The sequence below is a fragment of the Triticum aestivum genome, chromosome 7B (assembly GCF_018294505.1).
Source record: "Triticum aestivum cultivar Chinese Spring chromosome 7B, IWGSC CS RefSeq v2.1, whole genome shotgun sequence".
Classification (NCBI taxonomy): domain Eukaryota; kingdom Viridiplantae; phylum Streptophyta; class Magnoliopsida; order Poales; family Poaceae; genus Triticum; species Triticum aestivum.
In genome coordinates, this window is record NC_057813.1 from 736,064,113 (window position 1) to 736,082,946 (window position 18,834).

The 18,834-nt window shown below is 43.9% G+C and overlaps 2 protein-coding genes across 2 annotated transcripts; one reads left to right on the top strand and one right to left on the bottom strand.

The window, feature by feature from the left end:
- Positions 1-8,214: 8,214 nt before the first annotated feature.
- LOC123158673 (putative cysteine-rich receptor-like protein kinase 35) lies at positions 8,215-11,658 on the bottom strand. The gene is made up of 7 exons (XM_044576575.1): positions 11,497-11,658; positions 11,138-11,390; positions 10,723-10,945; positions 10,439-10,568; positions 10,148-10,312; positions 8,355-8,420; positions 8,215-8,262 (listed from the first exon to the last, which is right to left on the bottom strand). Exons 1-7 carry the CDS (start codon positions 11,656-11,658, stop codon positions 8,215-8,217), a joined length of 1,047 nt encoding a protein of 348 aa, XP_044432510.1.
- A 5,026-nt stretch (positions 11,659-16,684) lies between these two features.
- Positions 16,685-18,505, top strand: LOC123162082 (F-box protein At5g07610-like). The gene is made up of 2 exons (XM_044579883.1): positions 16,685-16,863; positions 16,949-18,505. Exons 1-2 carry the CDS (start codon positions 16,802-16,804, stop codon positions 17,943-17,945), a joined length of 1,059 nt encoding a protein of 352 aa, XP_044435818.1. The 5' UTR covers positions 16,685-16,801; the 3' UTR covers positions 17,946-18,505.
- The last annotated feature ends 329 nt before the right edge of the window (positions 18,506-18,834 follow it).

Consider the following 18,834-nt stretch of genomic DNA (forward strand, 5'->3'; position numbering starts at 1 on the left):
TTTCTGGCAACCAATATTACTTGATCATACTTGATGATTTTTCTCATTTTTCATGGACTTTGCCTCTAGGCAACAAATCGGACACGTCCACCACTCTCCAACGTTTCTTCTCATACGTTTAAAACCCAATACGACGTCATCATTAAAACTCTCCAATGCGATAACGGCGGTGAATTCATCAACTCCACCCTCTGTTCCCTCCACAAATGGCATTGTCTACGCTTTTCATGCCCACAAACTTCTCCGCAAAATGGCAAAGCCGAACGTCTTCTCCGTACCACCAATGACATAGTTCACACCCTCCTCATCCAAGCCAGTTTGCCACCCCCGTTTTGGGTCGAAGCCCTTCACACCGCCACATATCTCCTCAATCGTCGACCATCTCGTGTGGTTCACCATTCCACGCCGTACTTCCTCCTTCATGGACTTCACCCGACCTATGATCACCTACGCATTTTTGGCTGCCTTTGCTTCCCTAATCTCTATGCCACGGCCCCCAACAAGCTTGCTCCACAATCTATCCGTTGTGTTTTTCTCGGCTATCCACTTGAGCACAAAGGCTAGCGTTGCTACGACCTCACGACTCGCCGCGTTATCGTATCTCGTCACGTTATTTTTGATGAGTCCACCTTTCCGTACGAGCCACCCCCACCTACGCCTTCCCCCTCCCTCGCCGCAGAAAATCCTGGGCGCACCCACCCGTAGATCCTCCCTTTCCCTGATTCCCACGATCCACCTACCTCGGACGGACCCCACCTGTCTTAGTTTTTGCAAGTTGGCCCTCCTTTCCTTCATCCTCCTCATTTCTCCTTCTTCACCATTTAATCAAATCGTTGGCGAATGCCTCACCAATGTTCATTTCCTATATCTATTCTAATCCCGCCCGCTCTCCTTTCTTAGTTTGCGAGACCGTGTTGTCACCACCGCGTCACCATGGCCATGGTCATGGCTCCACTCGCCGCCCGCCTTCCTCCAGCTGCCGTGGCCATGCCTTGCCGTCACAGTCACGGGACTTGGTGGTTATCTACCACATATCGCCCTTCCCCTGCCACGTGTCTTCTTTGCACCCTCCCCTCATCGTGTGCCATGGTCGTCGTCTCCGCAGAGTCTAACCTCTCCAAGATTTCTTCACCCCTCACTCATTAAGGCCTTAATTCGTTCCTCCCCTCTTCTCAACTTCAGTCCATCTTCATGGCGTTTTTTCATGCGCTTCAGTCATAGCTGCTGGAGTACGTCTTCAATTTGGAATTATTTATTTATTTCAACCCAAGTGCGCCACTGATTCCGAATTGACTCTACTCACAATTTTCTTGAGCAAGTGCCGACATCCTTCGGAAGGGATGATGAGATCATCGTCATACATCTGCCATCGATCCTAAACTCTTTTTTTGGTCTGGGTGTTCCCTACGTTAAGAAAACTCATTTCCTTTCGATTTGCAGGTTGCAAAAGTGGCAGGATGTCTCCCATGGCAGCAGCCAAACTCTGATGTAAGCATACTTGCTAGCCATTGAAGGATCACTCTATGGCACATAATGGTTAATTTATATCCTTCTTTTAGGGTTTCATAATATTATTTATCGACTTCATGTTCTCTACTCTATTTGGTAATAAGTTGGGCAATCTGGAACACTCATTACAAGCACCCTTCCTTAGTTCCTCAACTTATTTGTGCACGTGCGTGCTCCACACTTTGACTTGATATATTTCCATTTATGTTTCATGGCAGTGTCATATACACTAGAATCTTCTATAAAATTATTATTATTTCATACATTAAAACACTTTATCAAGGTTTGAAGATATTTAACAAACAATGGACAAGTACACATATAAATGCACTTCACATATATTAGCTTGTGAAGCATTATAATAGTTTCATTTTCTTAGATTTAGAACTAATTTTATTGTAGCAATCATTTTACTTGACTATCACAAACAAATATATATATATGTATATATATATATATATATATATATATATATATATATATATATATATATAAGTCAGCAAATGTTGTTCCAATTTTTTATGATATACTCTCTATTTAAACTTTTACCGAGGGAGTATCATTTTGGTAATTATTTATACATGAAGCGTATGAAAATGTGTAAGTTAAACTACATGAGCATGATCTTTTTACTTCTACTAGACATACATGAAAACTTTATTTTTGATTAATATGTTGAATTATGCTTCAATGCAAAATCACATATATTTAGGGTCAAAATCAATTGCGATGATATAAAAAAGTTTAGTATAAACACACGAGAAACCATAGATACGCAGAGTCAGAGGCAGCATATTGGTCGTCTTGACTGAATTAAAAAATATACTGAAATTTGTAGTATTAAAAGTGAATTAGTAAATGGTCGTTTGTCCATAGAAGTTTCCATCAATCGATGCTCAATTTGCCATAGGTTTTTGTGCGACCGGAGCACTACGTCGAGCATAGTGACAGATAAGGCAAGAGCTGGCATTGGGTTATTTCTTCAGGCCAAGAGGTTGTAAGGTAAGATCTGCACTTTTGTGTACTGCGAGGTCTGACAGTTAGTGTCTTTCACTATGATGTAACTGACTGTGTAATAGCGAGGTCTGGCAGCTAGTGTCTTTCACTCTGCTGTAACTAACTGGGGCTCTGGTAATGAACTTTATTTCTCCATATAGCATTAAATCATGTCTTATGTAATCTTAAGGCATGAAATCAGTCAATCCAAAAGATTACATCAGACTGTTCACGGCTGTGAGCAAGGTCCAACTGTTAAAGTTTCCACTATTTTTTGGGTTGATTTCTGGGGGGTCACTAGTAGAAAACAGAGCTATATTACCGGTTCGTAGGGGTCTTTAGTGCCGGTTCGGCAACCGGCACTAAAGTGTGGGGACTAAAGGCCCCCTCCTTTAGTCCCGGTTCAGCACGAACCGACACTAAAGAGCCACCACGTGGCAGGAGCCAGCGTCGAGGGCGGGGAGATCTTTAGTACCGGTTTGTACCACCAACCGGTACTAAAAGGTTTAGGGGTTTTGATTTTATTATTTATTTTCCCTTTAATTTTGTGTTTTCCATTTAATTTAGAGATTGTTTTTCATTTATTTTCCCTTTCATAAATTATATAATAACCCATCATCATCATCATCATATTAATATAAAAACCGTTGCATCATATCATCACCAACAACAACACTAGCTAATAATCATCATATATATATAGTCATTACCACTATTTTAATCATAATTATCTAATCACCACACCAACACTAGCTTAAAGAAGAAACATTCACTTGTACAAAAAACAAAGATATCATCAAGTTCAACATGGTCATAAGATTATTATAAGCGTTCATAACTAAGACCACAAAAGCAAATCACTTTGAGATTAAGTTTAGGACGAAGAACAAGGACATGAGACGACACATACTAAGAGCAGGAACTAGCTAATCACTCCTGTTGTCTCTCTCTCAGGTAAAATAGCATAGAACATGTGTAGCTCTCCTGATTCATCATATTGGAGCATGCAGATGAACCTGTCTCCTAATCGTGGGATGCGCTTCTGATTGTTGCACCCTAGTACTTCTCTGTGATCATTCACAATTTTGCTCCAGTCTTTCACTATTAAGCATTCCTCGGTTTTAGAAATCCTAAATGCACTCATGTGCAATGTAGGATGTCTTTTTCGTAAGCTAACCATTAACATGCGACCGTTAGTCGAGATCCACTGAGGCACAACTATCATCGGGAGTCTCTATTGAAGAACATCATATAGTAACATACTTAGCAGTGAAGTTTAGCTTAAAAAATAATGTATGCAAAAGATGCACTTAGGATAAAAATCTTACCATCTTTCCTAAATAGATGTGACCGTAGTTCAATACGAACACTATTGGTCGCACGTTTTGAGTACTAAGATTTTCAAGTCTAGGAAAATAATTTCTCTTGACAACATCAAGATCCTCAAGCCATGAAACATAATGACTTATATTCTCGCAGTTTACTTCAGTCTCGGGACAGTGGATGGTCCTCTCTACCAAGCGCCGGACATGTTTGCTTGAATGGAAATAAGCTGTCAATACAAATTAGTTGTTAACTATTTTTGAAATAAACAATATCGAAGACATAAATATGGTTGAGAAACTCACATAATGGTAGAACTGGAGGCGTCCGCACAGACCTCTGCCTACTCCACCAACCTTGCTGCAAAAGGCGGAGGCCGTGGCAACTCCAGCCAGGGAGGCTCTCGTGGCGGCGGCAACAGCGGCTCCCGTGGCTACAACAACAACAACACGGGCGCCCGCTTCTTCGACAACTACTCTGGTGGTGGTGGCTCTGGCGGAGCGCCTCTCCAGGGTGGTGACCGCGGTGACCGCGAGAAGTGTCAAATCTGCAAGAACAAGGGGCATGGTGCATGGCGCTGCAAGAAGCGCTACGACCGCAACTTCAACAACAATGTGCGTAATCCTGCTGGTGGTGGCGGTGGGAACCGTTCTGCCAACGCCGTCCACTCCTATGGAGTTGATACCAACTGGTATCTCGACTCCGGCGCAACCAACCACGTGACTGGTGAGCTGGAGAAGCTTGTTGTTCATGATCGTTACACCGGCTCGGAGCAAATCCACACCGCAAGTGGTCAAGGTATGGACATTGCACATGTCGGCCATTCAGTTCTATCTACTCCTCATGGCTCCTTAGATCTCAAAAACATACTTCACTCTCCGCATGCCGACAAAAGTTTACTTTCTGCCTATCAACTCATCAAAGATAATCATGCTTTTCTTGAGATTTACCCTGAAACCTTTTTTGTTAAGGATCGGGCCACTCGGAGGACCATTCTTCAAAACGAGAGTAGGGGTGGCTTGTTTCCTGTTTCTGGCCAACAAGATGCTCCCTCTCCACAAGTTCTAAGTGTGATCAAACCATCTACTTCACGGTGGCACAAGCGCTTAGGACATCCTGCATTACCGGTGGTTCAGATAATTCTTCGAGATTTTAGTCTTCCTGTGTCCAATAAACAAGATCATTTGCTGGTTTGTGATGCTTGTCAGATGGCCAAGAGCCATCAACTTTCATATCCCAAGTCTTTTAGTGTGTCAAAAGCTCCTTTAAAGCTTATTTTTTCAGATGTATGGGGTCCTGGACCGTCTCTGTAGGCAGACAAAAATATTATGTGAGCTTTATTGATGATTTTAGCAAGTTTAGTTGGATTTATTTGCTCAAAAATAAGTCTGACGTGTTTGAGAAATTTCATCTCTTTCAAGAACATGTTGAACGTCTCTTTGATCAAAAAATTCTTGTTATGCAAACGGATTGGGGGGTGAGTATCAAAACTCAATTCCTTCTTTGAACGCATTGGCATCACCCATTATGTCTCATGTCCACATGCTCACCAGCAGAATGGATCTGCAGAACGTAAGCACCGGCATATTGTGGAAGTGGGTCTGTCTCTTCTTGCCCATGCCTTTATGCCCTTAAAATTTTGGGAAGAGGCGTTTCTTACCGCTGTGTATCTTATCAACCGTGTCCCTAGTAGGGTTATCAAAAACCAAACGCCACTTGAACGTTTCTTTGGCAAGAAACCTGACTATACCTTTCTCCGCATTTTTGGGTGTGCTGTTTGGCCTAATCTACGTCCTTTTAATAAGCACAAACTAGAATTTCGGTCCAAAGAATGTGCCTTCTTAGGGTATAGCAGCCTACACAAGGGCTACAAGTGCCTCGATGTAGCCTCTGGTCGTGTCTATATTTCTAGGGACATCGTCTTTGATGAACATATGTTTCCTTTTGCCACACTTCATCCTAATGCTGGTGCTCAACTACGCAAAGAGCTCACTCTTTTACCAGTTCATCTTCTGCCATCACCTTGTTTTGATCAAGGGGGAGTAGTAGATGCTGCTGACCACATGTCTATGTCTAATAATAATGCCTTTGATCAAAACCTTGATGTAAGTGTGCAGGAAAATGGAGAAGCTTTTGGCGAAAATTCGTATGATTTTATGCATGCAGAAACGACAGAGGAGGCTGCAGAAGATCCAGACGTTAATCCCGGGGCGAATCGCTCGGGATCCGTGGCGCCAGATGCATCAGTGGGCGCAGGCGCAGGAGAATCCCCGGCGGGATCCGCGCCGTCTCCTGATTCAAAGGCAGACCAACCTGGGTCATGCAGCGGGCCCGCGGCCCGTCGCGTCGTCCGACAGCCAGCCTCGGCGGGGCCTGGTGGCCCACCCCCACGTGCGGGTGGTCGACTCCCGGGTGTGGACGAGCGGGTTCCACGTCACGCAGGAGGGAACGCGCCCGACAGGACGCTGCATGCTAGCCCAGGCGCACCAAGTGGCAGTTCTGGAGAGGCGATTCCGTCTCCTGATCTGGATCCGCTACAGGAGCTCTCTCCGGGATCTTCTGCGGGTGATTCCGGTGCAGCCGTGTCATCTTCTTCAAATCGCCTTCTACAGCAACTTGAACGACCAGCTCTGCCACCTCTTGTGCGCTCCAACACCAAGTCACAAAGTGGTATTGTTCAACGTAAAATATATAAAGACGGATGTGTACGTTGGGGCTCGTTTTGTGCAACAGGTGAACCACAAAATTTTGGAGAAGCGTTGGGTGAACCTCGTTGGAGGGAGGCAATGGATGAAGAGTATGCTGCTTTAATGAAGAACAAGACTTGGCGTCTAGTTCCACCAGTCAGAGGCAGAAATATAATTGACTGCAAGTGGGTCTATAAGGTAAAGAGGAAATCTGATGGCACCATTAACAGATACAAGGCACGTCTGGTTGCTAAAGGATTCAAACAGAGGTATGGGATTGACTATGAGGATACGTTTAGTCCAGTGGTAAAAGCTGCTACTATTAGATTGATTCTTTCAGTTGCAGTATCTAGAGGTTGGTGCATAAGACAACTAGATGTAAAGAACGCGTTCTTGCATGGTGTTCTGGAAGAGGAAGTGTTCATGAGGCAACCTCCTGGGTATGAGAATCGAAATGCACCACACCATATTTGCAAACTTGATAAGGCACTGTATGGATTAAAACAAGCACCTAGAGCTTGGTACTCACGACTCTCCTCTAAGTTACAATCACTTGGATTTACTTCCTCAAAGGGAGATACCTCATTGTTTTTCTATCATCAGCGTGGGATAACCATTTTTATGCTTATTTATGTTGATGATATAGTTGTCGCTAGTTCATCATCTAAAGCAGTTGAAGCTCTTCTTATGGACTTGAGCAAGGAGTTTGCACTTAAAGATCTTGGCAGTCTTCACTTCTTCCTTGGAATTGAGGTAAAGAATGCAAAAGATGGAATTGTGTTGTCACAAGGAAAATATGTGCAGGAAATACTTCAGAGGATGGGCATGAAAGGATCTAAGCCGTCATCTACACCTTTGTCTGCCTCTGAGAAAATGTCTCTTCATCATGGAGAGATCCTTGGAGCAGAGGACTCCACCAGGTACAGAAGTATTGTTGGAGCATTACAGTATTTGACATTAACTAGACCAGATATCTCATATTCAGTAAATAAAGTATGTCAGTTCTTACATGCTCCTACTAGTTCACATTGGACTGCGGTAAAGAGGATACTTAGATATCTTCAAGGGACACAGAGTCATGGGCTGAAAATTGGAAAGTCAGATTCAATGCTTGTAAGTGCATTTTCAGATGCAGATTGGGCAGGTTGTCCTGATGATAGAAGATCAACAGGAGGCTTTGCAGTGTTTCTTGGAAGTAATTTGGTTTCTTGGAGTACTCGTAAACAGCAAACTGTATCCAGATCAAGTACAGAAGTTGAGTACAAGGCCTTAGCTAATGCCACTGCAGAGGTTATCTGGGTTCAGAATTTGCTAACAGAGTTGGGTGTTTCTCATCCAAGAGCAGCATCACTTTGGTGTGACAATCTTGGTGCAACCTATTTGTCTGCTAATCCTATCTTCCATGCCAGAACGAAGCATATTGAAATTGACCACCACTTTGTTCGAGAAAGAGTGGCTGATAAACTGCTGAATATCAGATTCATACCTACAGGTGATCAGGTGGCAGATGGGTTTACTAAACCTCTCACCTTGCGGCAATTAGAAGCTTTTAGGCACAATCTCAACTTAGAAAGTTGTGATTGAGGGGGAGTGTTAAACATTGTAATGTGTTGTAACGTGTGCGTGCGTGAGTCTGTTGTAATCCGGTTAGGTTTAGAGATATGATCCCATATTCTGTTAGGTTACTTGGAGATCAATCCTAGCCTAATCTCCTGCCTTCGAGGCCTATATCAACACGCACGTGTCCCTGCGCAAAGCATACGCTTAAGCCTAGTTTTCCACACTCTTAAACTCGTGATCTTCTGAATTCTCGTTTCATAGCTGTACACATGGAGATACCCATCTTCTGTCCAGCAACAATCCATTGCTTCCGTTCAATGAATCTAATGCACGTAACTGCAGTACCTGAAAAAGTCAGCTCGCTGGAAATAGTAATAGAAGTAGTAAGAGAAATCAGAAATCATACCACGGCTCGCTGAGACTTTAAGCGCATCCACTTTTTTCTGTGGTGATAAAGAAACAATTAATATGTTAGTCAAATGTGACCAAAAGCATGGATACCCCTGAGAGGCATCAATAATCTTTATCAGAAAAAACAACACTACTACATGCCTGTGTCGGATAGTCCCAAAAGCCAACGTGTCCATTTTCATCTCCTATATATTATTATACTGCCCAAAAACAAAAATCAAATTAACCACCAACCATATCAATGGAGGCCATTGGTTCCTCTTCCATGATTAAATATCAATCATATTTGTTTCCAAAGATCTTGCCACACATATTGAGGTGGAGGTGCCACATGTATATTCAAGAATGTAAACAGATCAAGAAGAAACACTTCATCTTGACTTCTGTGTGTTCATGCATATGGATTTTCTAAGTATAAAGAATGCACTCACCACTGCTTGGCCCGGTTTGTGTCCAAGCAACAAAGATGCATTTCTATGTACACGTGTACCTGAATCAAAGAGGCTATGGTTAATATCTGGCTGGGAACGACCTAGAAGTATTACTGCACAGAAATCGTAAGCCAGATAGAGAAGATATAGAATTTACACCTTGACTGTGGACAAGATTGGCTGCGAAATATATGACCATGTGCATGCACGGTCCAGAACCACCACCACGCAATACATGTGAAAACAACACAAAAGGTGAAGTAAATATATCAACCTTCAAATTTAAGTGAGACCAACTTGTATCTATCTATCTTCCATTATATAGATTACTAAAGAAGTTGAAAAAGAACGGCAAATATTAATTGTGCTAAAAAGAATGGCAGAGACTGGCGCTCATTTTTGCTTTCCCACCAAATTACTTGATGGAAAGATTGAAGTCCAGCAATGTTCCCTCAAGATGTAATCTTCAACATTTCTTTGTACTCCCTCCGTCCGGAAATACTTGTCGGAGGAATGGATGTATCTAGACGTATTTTAGTTCTAGATACATCCATTTTTATGCATTTCTTCGACAAGTATTTCCGGACGGAGGGAGTATATTTCATGGACATATCATTGCTAATGCGACGATGAAATGCATCAACTAACAATTTCCATGGGGAAATACTTGCTGGAAAGACTAAACTGTCTTTTCTCTTTTAATATCTCAATGTTAATACAAGAGTATGCAAAAAACATACATAAAACAGCTGACAACTAACTGTGTTGTGCATGTCACCGAGCTTGCTCATCATATTTTACCTTCGAGAATGACGTTGCGATGTGTGTCAAGGTGTAAAGTGCTTTCCGTTTCACCTCCTGTACATCATTCCCTGTCTCTTGAAAAAACTTGTCTGGCTGGCTTCGAAAAGTGTTTATATGATCATCATCCCCCAATATTAATGTAGCACTTTGGAGGATCACATCTATGATATACTTTCGTGGTAGATCTTCTTTCTCTTGTGTTGTCACGATGAGAGTATAAGGTGTGTTAGGTGGCACAACGTCATACAATGGCAGCCTTAGGAAGGAGGACTCCATGCTATTATCCATAAGCCTAAATGCAACGTGCTTATCGGTGTTATTTGTTAGCTGCAGCGGGCACGTGATAGCCTTGTTGGGCTCAAAGTGGAAGCAAAGCGCGGATGGGTGAACGAGAAGAAGCTCTCTTGTCCCACCTGCTGGGATTACATGCGTACTACAGTCTATTTCAGCAAGCCAATCGATTATGTGCTTCATACTAGCTGGTCTCTTTGCCGGATCGACTTCTGTGCACTCCATCCCAATCTTCAGACATACTCGTATTTGATCCCACTGCAGTGCATCCAACATCGTATTATTCCAAATTTGAAGTACCTATGAAATGCAACCATGATTACGTTATGAAAATGGATCAGCCTTTTTAAAATAAAAACTTAGTGCTAATGCCAAAGATCATTATTTGTAAGATTTGACTTGGAATGGTGGCTAAATTGTTCATACATTCTCAATAGTAACTTGACACCCCTTCTTTCCGGTCAATATCTCTATTATTATAGCACCAAGACTATATAAGTCAAACTTGTGCGTGAGTATGATTTCCTTGTTATAGCATTCGGGCGCCAAATATCCCCTGAAAACACATATAGTATGGTCCATTAGTAATATGCAGAGCAAGTGCAATATAAATTTACACTATAGTTGAATAAGTTAAAAATTAAGCTTTCCTTTTTTTTGCGGGAAAAAATATAAAAATTTAAGCTTTCCGTATGCTTTGGCAGGCTTACCTCGTTCCAGCCACATTTTTAGTAATGACCCCTGTTTGGTCTTCCTCAAAACACCTTGACAATCCAAAATCAGTAATTTTCGGCATCATATCCTCATCCAGTAATATATTTCCGGGTGTTAGATCCAAGTGCAGAATATTATTCTGGTGAAGATAATGTAACCCTTCACAAATCCCCTTTATCATATCGTATCGCGTTCTGCAGTTAGGTTCTCCGGGTGAATCTACACAGGAGAGATGAAAAAATGGATCTATTTCACGTATATATTTGAGATAATTGAGTTCCTTAACTTTTGAATGCAAGACAATATATTACATGTGTAAACTATTTAAGTCATATACAGATATATTCCACTAGTTTGAACCAACCAAGTAAATATCATGGGAAGAAAATTAGAACGGAAACATAAACCTACCTGTTATATAACCATCCAGACTTCCTTTAGGTAGATATTCAAAGCAGAGCAACCGCTGCTGTACATCCGCCATAACCATTTTCCCTTTGTAGTGCGAAATATTCCCTTGTGTGTCGGCGCAATATCCCAGAAACCGTACAATGTTTTTGTGCTTCACCTTCATGAGACATTCCACCTCATCCTGGAATTGTTCCTCATGCATGTGCGTATTGAACAGCCTCTTTACAGCGAGAACGCCATTATCAAGCACTGCCTGCAGCAGCGAGATCACGCGAGAGTTTTCATTTCATATAAAGTTTGATCAAATTAATCAGAGTCAGAGTGCGGGCAGCAGGGCACGCGAGAGCTTTTAACCGTACCTTATAAACCACCACAAAGCCACCTCTTCCAATTATCAACTCGTCAGAAAAATAATCTGCGAGTTTCTCCAAAAGTGGGAATGGCAGGGCAATGGGCTCTGCATCTTCATCGTGTACCATGAACTCCAGCTCGATTTGTGTTACACCACCTCGGGGATCCATTAATTAACTGGGCACTCGGGCCAGTTATATGTATAGTACTACTTAGTTAGTCTGTCTTGAAACATGAGAGCACGCACGAATCATTAGTTTGCAAATAATCGAGTTGACTCCAGTAAAGTAGAAATTACGGCGAAAAACTGCGTAAATCAGATTACGCTGAAAGTAAAGTAGTAAATCAAGTGGAGTACTTCAAAACCGCGACACTTATTTTGGATCGGAGAGAGTAATAATTACGTCGAAAGTAAACCAAAATTACCTAAAATTGTTGCTTGCTGCCCGATGGGGGTGAGGAATACTGCCTGCCTGCCTGCTCGCCGGGATCAGGGAATGGAAAGATGTGATGAACTAAACGAGTCGCTCCTCAACTAAGCAAGCAGATGATCCATCCCTGGTGCTCCGCCGCGTCGCCTCCTCCCAGCGCTCCGGCGAGCATGCCGCAGCGTGTGGCCCCCGGATCTACTCTGCTGCGTGAGAGGCAAGGGGAGCAGGGGGTGGCGGCTGACCCTGGGAGTGGGAGTTGGGTGGGACTAGGGCTGTAAGAAAAGCTCGAGGCTCGTGAGCCGTTCGAGATCGACTCGTTTTTTGACTCGACTCGAGATCGACTCGAAAAGAAACGAGCTGAGTTTGAACATTTATGTTGCTCGATCGAGAAACGAGCCGACCTTGAGACAATGTTGGCTCGCTCGATTTTAGCTCGATAGCTCGACAAAATATCATTATGTTAAATGATCTTGCCATATATTAAATGAAAATAAGATAATTTATTAATATATATGTTGTCTATAATTTTTCTCCATTTTATTTACCAACGAACATGGAAACTTAATTAAGTGCAGTGAAGATTTAGGCCTAATTATGGCACGTGGTCGACTATGTGTTAAATATCATATATTTTTGACAAAGGTTTCCAGCATATTCACCTTAATTTTTTGGTTTTTCATCCATAAATTTATAATTTTTACCATCTCATTTAACTCGAAACTAACTCGAGATCGACTCGAGATCGTTACAAGCTGAGCACGAGTCATGTTCTACAGCTCGATCATGAGCTTCACTTAGTTTGAGCTCGCTCGAATTTTCATATGAGTTGAGCTGAGCCAACTCCAACTCGCTCGAGCTCGACTCGTTTACAGCCCTAGGTGGGACTGAGGTTGGAAGAAGAGGATTGGAGATACGTACCTAGCAGTAAATCTAGGTCACGGGATGGAGAAGATGATGGGCTTTGAATCACGGACCGTATGAACAGCGATCCATCTCTCCGTCTCGGACCGTATGAACAGCGATCCATCTCCCCATTGCGGACCGCATGAACAGCGACCCATCTCGCTGTCTTTTCCAATTTCCCTCGTTGCAAAACATAGCGACATCAGTATCGCTCTCGCAACAGAGCGCGGCGATGCTGCCACTTAAATTCCCCGTTTTCATAAAAAAATTGGCATTCCCCTTGTCCTACTCCTACGCGACAAATTGGATTATGCTTATCTCTATCTCTATTTTACTACGGTGCGTCTCATATGCTTGTGTGCATCCTATGATGCAGAGGCTAGCTATGGTTATCTTTTTTTTTAGAAAGGAGTTTTATTTGCTTAGAAAAAAAAATGGCGTTCATTTTTCTGTAGAATGCTTTGCCCAACCTGCATTTCTTTCTCCCACCTGCACATCTCTCCACCGGTTTTTTCATCCCACCGGTTTTTTGGGCACTGTTGGGCGCCGGCCGACTGGCCATGACCACAAATTGGTCCCCTCCTGGACCGTTTGATCGGGTCGACAACAGCCGTCAGATTCGTCCCCACAGTGCGGAGTCGTTCCCTCTCTTCTCACATGAGTCGTTCGTATGGTTCTAGGAAATCTTGTTCTGACCATCTCCGCGGTGGCAACACCCCGTGCACACTCCGCTCGATGCTTGCCATCTCTACACTAGTAGCACCGCCTCGAGTGCCATCGTGCCACTCCTCGTGTGTCGCTCGCGGCTCGACGTTGTGCTGCCCCGCCGGTTCCAGCATGCAGCAGCCATGGTCATAAGATCGTGGTCGGTTGGTTCCAACACATGGCGGTCACGGTCACAGCATCGCGGTCGGCTGGTTCCAAGCCCTGTCGACCACGCATGTCGCATGATTGGCCACCCGTCCCAACACCATGTAGCCTGGGTTTGCAACTCCATCTCTCGTCGGGTGCAGCTTCTGCCGTCGTAGGTTGCAGCTCCTCACCTATTTGGTTGTAGCTTTGGACTCCTCGCCAGATGTAGCTCTCGTTGTAGTCTATTGACCAGCTTTATAGAAAAAATATCAATATTCACAATACAAAATCAATATCATTAAATGCGCCATAAACTTAATTTTCATATTGTATAACTTTAATATTATAGAAGTTGATATTTTGTCATATAAATTTGGTCAAAGTAGATGAATTTTCACTTTAGACAAATCTTATATGTAAAGTAAAAAGGACTTGACCACGGCCCATTCGCTAAGGCAGGAAACCCCTGCCTCTTCGCTCGACGGCGGTGGCGGCGCCGTCTCCTCCCGCCCGTCGCCATGTCCATCGTGGCGGACTGCTCTCACCCGCCGGAGGAAGGCCGCCCGTCGACTCGCATCCGGTACGCAAAGCAGCAAGTACCATCAACTCTCCCTCCTTCACTGCTCTCACCAGCCAGAGGAAGGCCGCACGTCGACTCTCATTTACCTACTCAAGGACAAGCAGGAATTAAGCTTGGGGTGCTGATACGTCTCCAACATTCCTACAGTTTTTGATTGTTTCATGCTATTATATTATCAATCTTGGATACTTTATATGTCTTTTTGTGCTATTTTATATCATTTTTGGGACTAATTTATTAACCCAGTGCCTAGTGTCAGTTGTTGTTTTCTGTTTGTTTTTGGTTTGTCAGAAAATCAGTACCAAGCGGAGTCTAAACACCAAGCGTGCCCTATTACCTTGTGGGTCCCATGAGGCTCCGTGTGACCTATTTCCACTTCTATAAATTCTCAAATATTGAGAAATCCCCGAAGAACCACCGGAAAAACTTTTTCCACAGTCACAAGTTTTTGTTCTTCCGCGATTTCATCTGGAGGCCTTTTCCGGTACTCTGTCGGAGAGGGAATCATCATAGAGGTCTTTTACATCATCCTTGCCACCTTCCGATGATGCATGAGTAGTTTACCACAGACCTATGGGTCCATAGCTAGTAGCTAGACGACTTCTCCTCTCACTTTGATCTTCGGTCTAATGTTCTCCTCGAACTTCTTGGAGTTCTATCCGATGTAATCTTTTTTTGCGGTGTGTTTGTCGGGATCCGATGACTTGTTTGTTTATCATCAGATTATTCATTGAAAGTAATTGAGTCTTTTCTGAACTTTATTATTCCTGATTGTTATAGCTTTGCAATGCTCTCTGATCTATCCGTTTGGTTTGGCAAACTAGATTGATTTATTTTCAATGAAAGAGGTGCTTTGTAACGAGTTTCAATCTTGGGGTGCTCTATATCCCGTTGACATAGTAGAGGACAAGACACGTATTTGTATTTTTGTCATTAAGGATAAAACGGTAGGGTTTATTTATATTGATTGGGTTTACTTTGTCTACATCATGTCATCTTGCTTAAGGCGTTACTTCATTTGTCATGAACTTAATAACAAGATGCATGCTGGATAACGGTCGATTGGTATAGTAGTAGATATAGACAGGAGTCGGTCTACTTGTTTCGGACGTGATGCCTTCATTGTCGTGAATACGTCATAAGTATACACTTTTCTATCAATTGCCCAACAGTAATTTGTTTCCCCACCTTATGCTATGTGTTCGAGAGAGAAGTCTCTAGTGAAAACTATGCTCCCGGGTCTATTTTTACATATTATAAAAACCAAAAATACCTTCCTGCAATTTATTTACTTTTCTTTTGTTTTACAATTTATTTATCCTTCAACCACTATCAGAATTAATCCTTGCAAGTAGCGAGTCCAAGGGGATTGACAACCCTCTTGCTCGCGTTGGGTGTAAGTATTTTCTTTTGTGCGTGTAGGTACTGCATGAATTTATGTGATTCTCATATCGGTTCGATAAACCTTGGTTCTCACTGAGGAAAAATACTTATCTCTATTGTACTGCATCTCCCTTCCTTTTCAGGGAAAATCATAACACGATTTACAAGTAGCACTTAGGTTTCACACTAATCATCTAGCGCGTAAAGACCGACATGACAAAACTGAAAAGATAGCAGAACATCTCTTAGCTTGACATCAACGTCAGTCACCTACCTCGGGCACCACTACAACAACCATCAATGAAAAAAAATGATGGATCACCTCCTCACCCGAGCTCGACGCGGCTCCCTCGCTGTTATGCAGCTTTGCAGACCTCCAAGGTGGCTCACCAAAAGGTGGAGCCATTGCCGGTGAACGAATCAGACCGGTGTAACACCCTGGACATGCCATCGAACTCCAGATCTGATACCCTACCACGACTACACGCCGAATGAGGAAACCATATCTGCCATCCATCAATGACGAACCTAGCACATGTTCCTTCTTTCAGATGTCATCGATGCAGACCACAATCTGCATCTGCTCCTGGACTGCCTCCCAAGCTCCGCGACACACTGGAGCAGACACCGTCGCAATGGTGGAGCGCAAGGACACAAGTCCACCAGAAGGACGTCGTCGCTGCCACGATATCCCCGCTTGAACAAACTGGTTCCCAAATCCATTACCAACCATAGAGACGATCACCTCGTCAGAGAACAATCCGTAGCTTCTTTATTCAGCATCGTCGCCGCCGCCGTTGAAGCCAAGACGTTAGACGATCCAAAAACCTAAGCCACCAGGGCTCTAAAACCTAAAGCTAAAATTATCTGCATGCATGGGATCTGGCGACCCCCCTCACCACGGAGGACCTAAACCTAAAGCTAGGGTTGTTGTCGCTAGCCAAAGAGGAAACGATCCTATCATCTGGTTGATTGTTAGCAGCTGCCATTCCAATTAGTAGTACATTATTGTGTCCCTCTTACAGTATTGTGTATGTGATTGAAACTCTAATTGTTCTTTTCACGCCCCTGCCTCCTCTCTCTCCTCCGAAAAATAAAAAATAAAAAATCCCCTGCCTCCTTGTTCGCCGCCGACGGCGCCGCCGCCGCCCTCCGCCCGTCGCCATGTCCATCGTGGCGGACCTCCCTCGCCCGCGTGAGGAAGGCCGCGCGTCGACTCGCGCCCGGTACGCAGAGCAGCAACCAACCATCAACCTCCCCTCCTTCGCTGTTCATCCCTGAACTCTCCTCCGTTTGTGTTTCTTTCCGCAGATCTTGCTCCGATTTCCCCAGCCGGACGCCGGCCGAGAGGCTCACCGACGACCTCCTCGTGGGGATCCTCTCGCGCGTCCCCGCCAAGGAGCTGTGCCGCTGCAAGTGCGTCTCCAAGCACTGGCTCGGCCTCATCCACCACCCCGACCACCGCAAACGGCTCCCCCAAACCCTGGCCGGCTTCTTCTACGGCAGCATTACCAATATCACCGGGCAGCGGGTTGTGGAGCTGCCCGTCCAGTTCAGCAGCCTCTCGACGGACGTCCGCTCTCCGGTTGGTACCTCCTTCACCTTCCTGCCCAACCACCACCTGCCCGTCGATCTGCTCGACTCCTGCAATGGCCTCCTCCTCTGCCGATGTTACCACGTTGCCGATGGAGTCGGCACATTCCATTATCTTGTGTGCAATCCCGCGACCGAGAAGTGGGTCGTGTTGCCCAACTCCGGCAACGACAGCAGCCAGGTGGCCACCACATTCTTGGGCTTCGACCCGGCCCTATCGCCGCATTTCCATGTGTTTGAGTTGGTGCAGCAGCACAAGTACGGCGAGAATTCCGACATTTCCGGAGTGACAGTGTATTCGTCTGAAACCGGAGAATGGGTTTCTAAGGAGAAGAGATGGAGCAGAGCTACTTGGTTTGCTAGTCGGCACTCCTCCGCGACAGTTTTTCTCAGTGGCCTTCTGTTTTTTCGTGCCCTTGACCTTGAATTGCATGACTGTGTAGCCGCGGTTGACGCAAAGGGGGAAATATGGATGAAACTCAGGGTCCCTGGTGGTCAGCTTGATGGTTTTGTTCAGCGGTCGATACTCGGGGCCCCTGGTGATCCTTTTGATGATTTTGATCTGGCTTACGGTTTTATTCAGCGGTCGCAGGGCCGCTTGCATTATGCCAATTTTCAGAGGGATAAAGATGGTGTTGCCGTTCGATTACTAGTTTATGTTCTGGAGAACTATCAAGACAAACAGTGGATATTAAAGCATAGCATTGAAACTTGAAACATATCTGGATGGACAGATTCATGGCTTGATGCGGATTTTAATTTTATTGCGATTCATCCGGATTGCAACTTGCTGTTCTTCACTGTGGGAGATGTCACATTCATGTGCTATAATATGGATAATCAGCAGGTCAAAGTGATCACCCATCATGCAGATGTCAAGCCGCTATTTCTGCCGTATGTGCCGTTGTACAGAGTCACAATCATTGCACATTTGACATTAATACGAGATTGCTGGTGCCTTCATAAGAAGTGGATCTCTGATCGGGTTCAGTTATTCGTGCTATGGAGCAGTGGGCTTGGTATGTCTGCTTTTGTTTGGGTCTCGGTTTCTCTGGCTGATGTATGCATGCTCTGAGTTTGGAGCAATGGTGGTTCAGTATGGAGGGAATTTGACTGATTAGCTTTCTTTGATCTGAACTTTCTTTGATCTGTATTGGTTTCTGATATGGGCAACCTCCATGCATTTGTTAGCCTCACGTAGTAAACTTTGTTATCCAAATTATGATCATTATTGGGCTTAAACTTTGTAATCCAAATCCCGAGGCTTAAACTTTTATATTCCATTTGCAGTCATGGGAGTGATAAGCACCTTATTCAGTGATTTAGTAAAGGACCACTTGTCTGCTGACGATATGATGTGTGAAATTCTGCTGATGATGTTATGCGGCAAATCGTATTTTTTTCTTCACTGCCAATGTTTTGAAAAATAAAATCTTCGGTTCTAGTATCTGTTAGTGTAAAACTTGGATGAATTCATGCCACTTCTTTGGATGCTAGTTACTTCTGGCGTGCCTCACATAGGAAATGTTGCTAGCAGAACATCATCAAACGCGCCATGCTTGGATCGTAATTTTCATTATTTTGTTAGAGATTTTTTGCTTTTA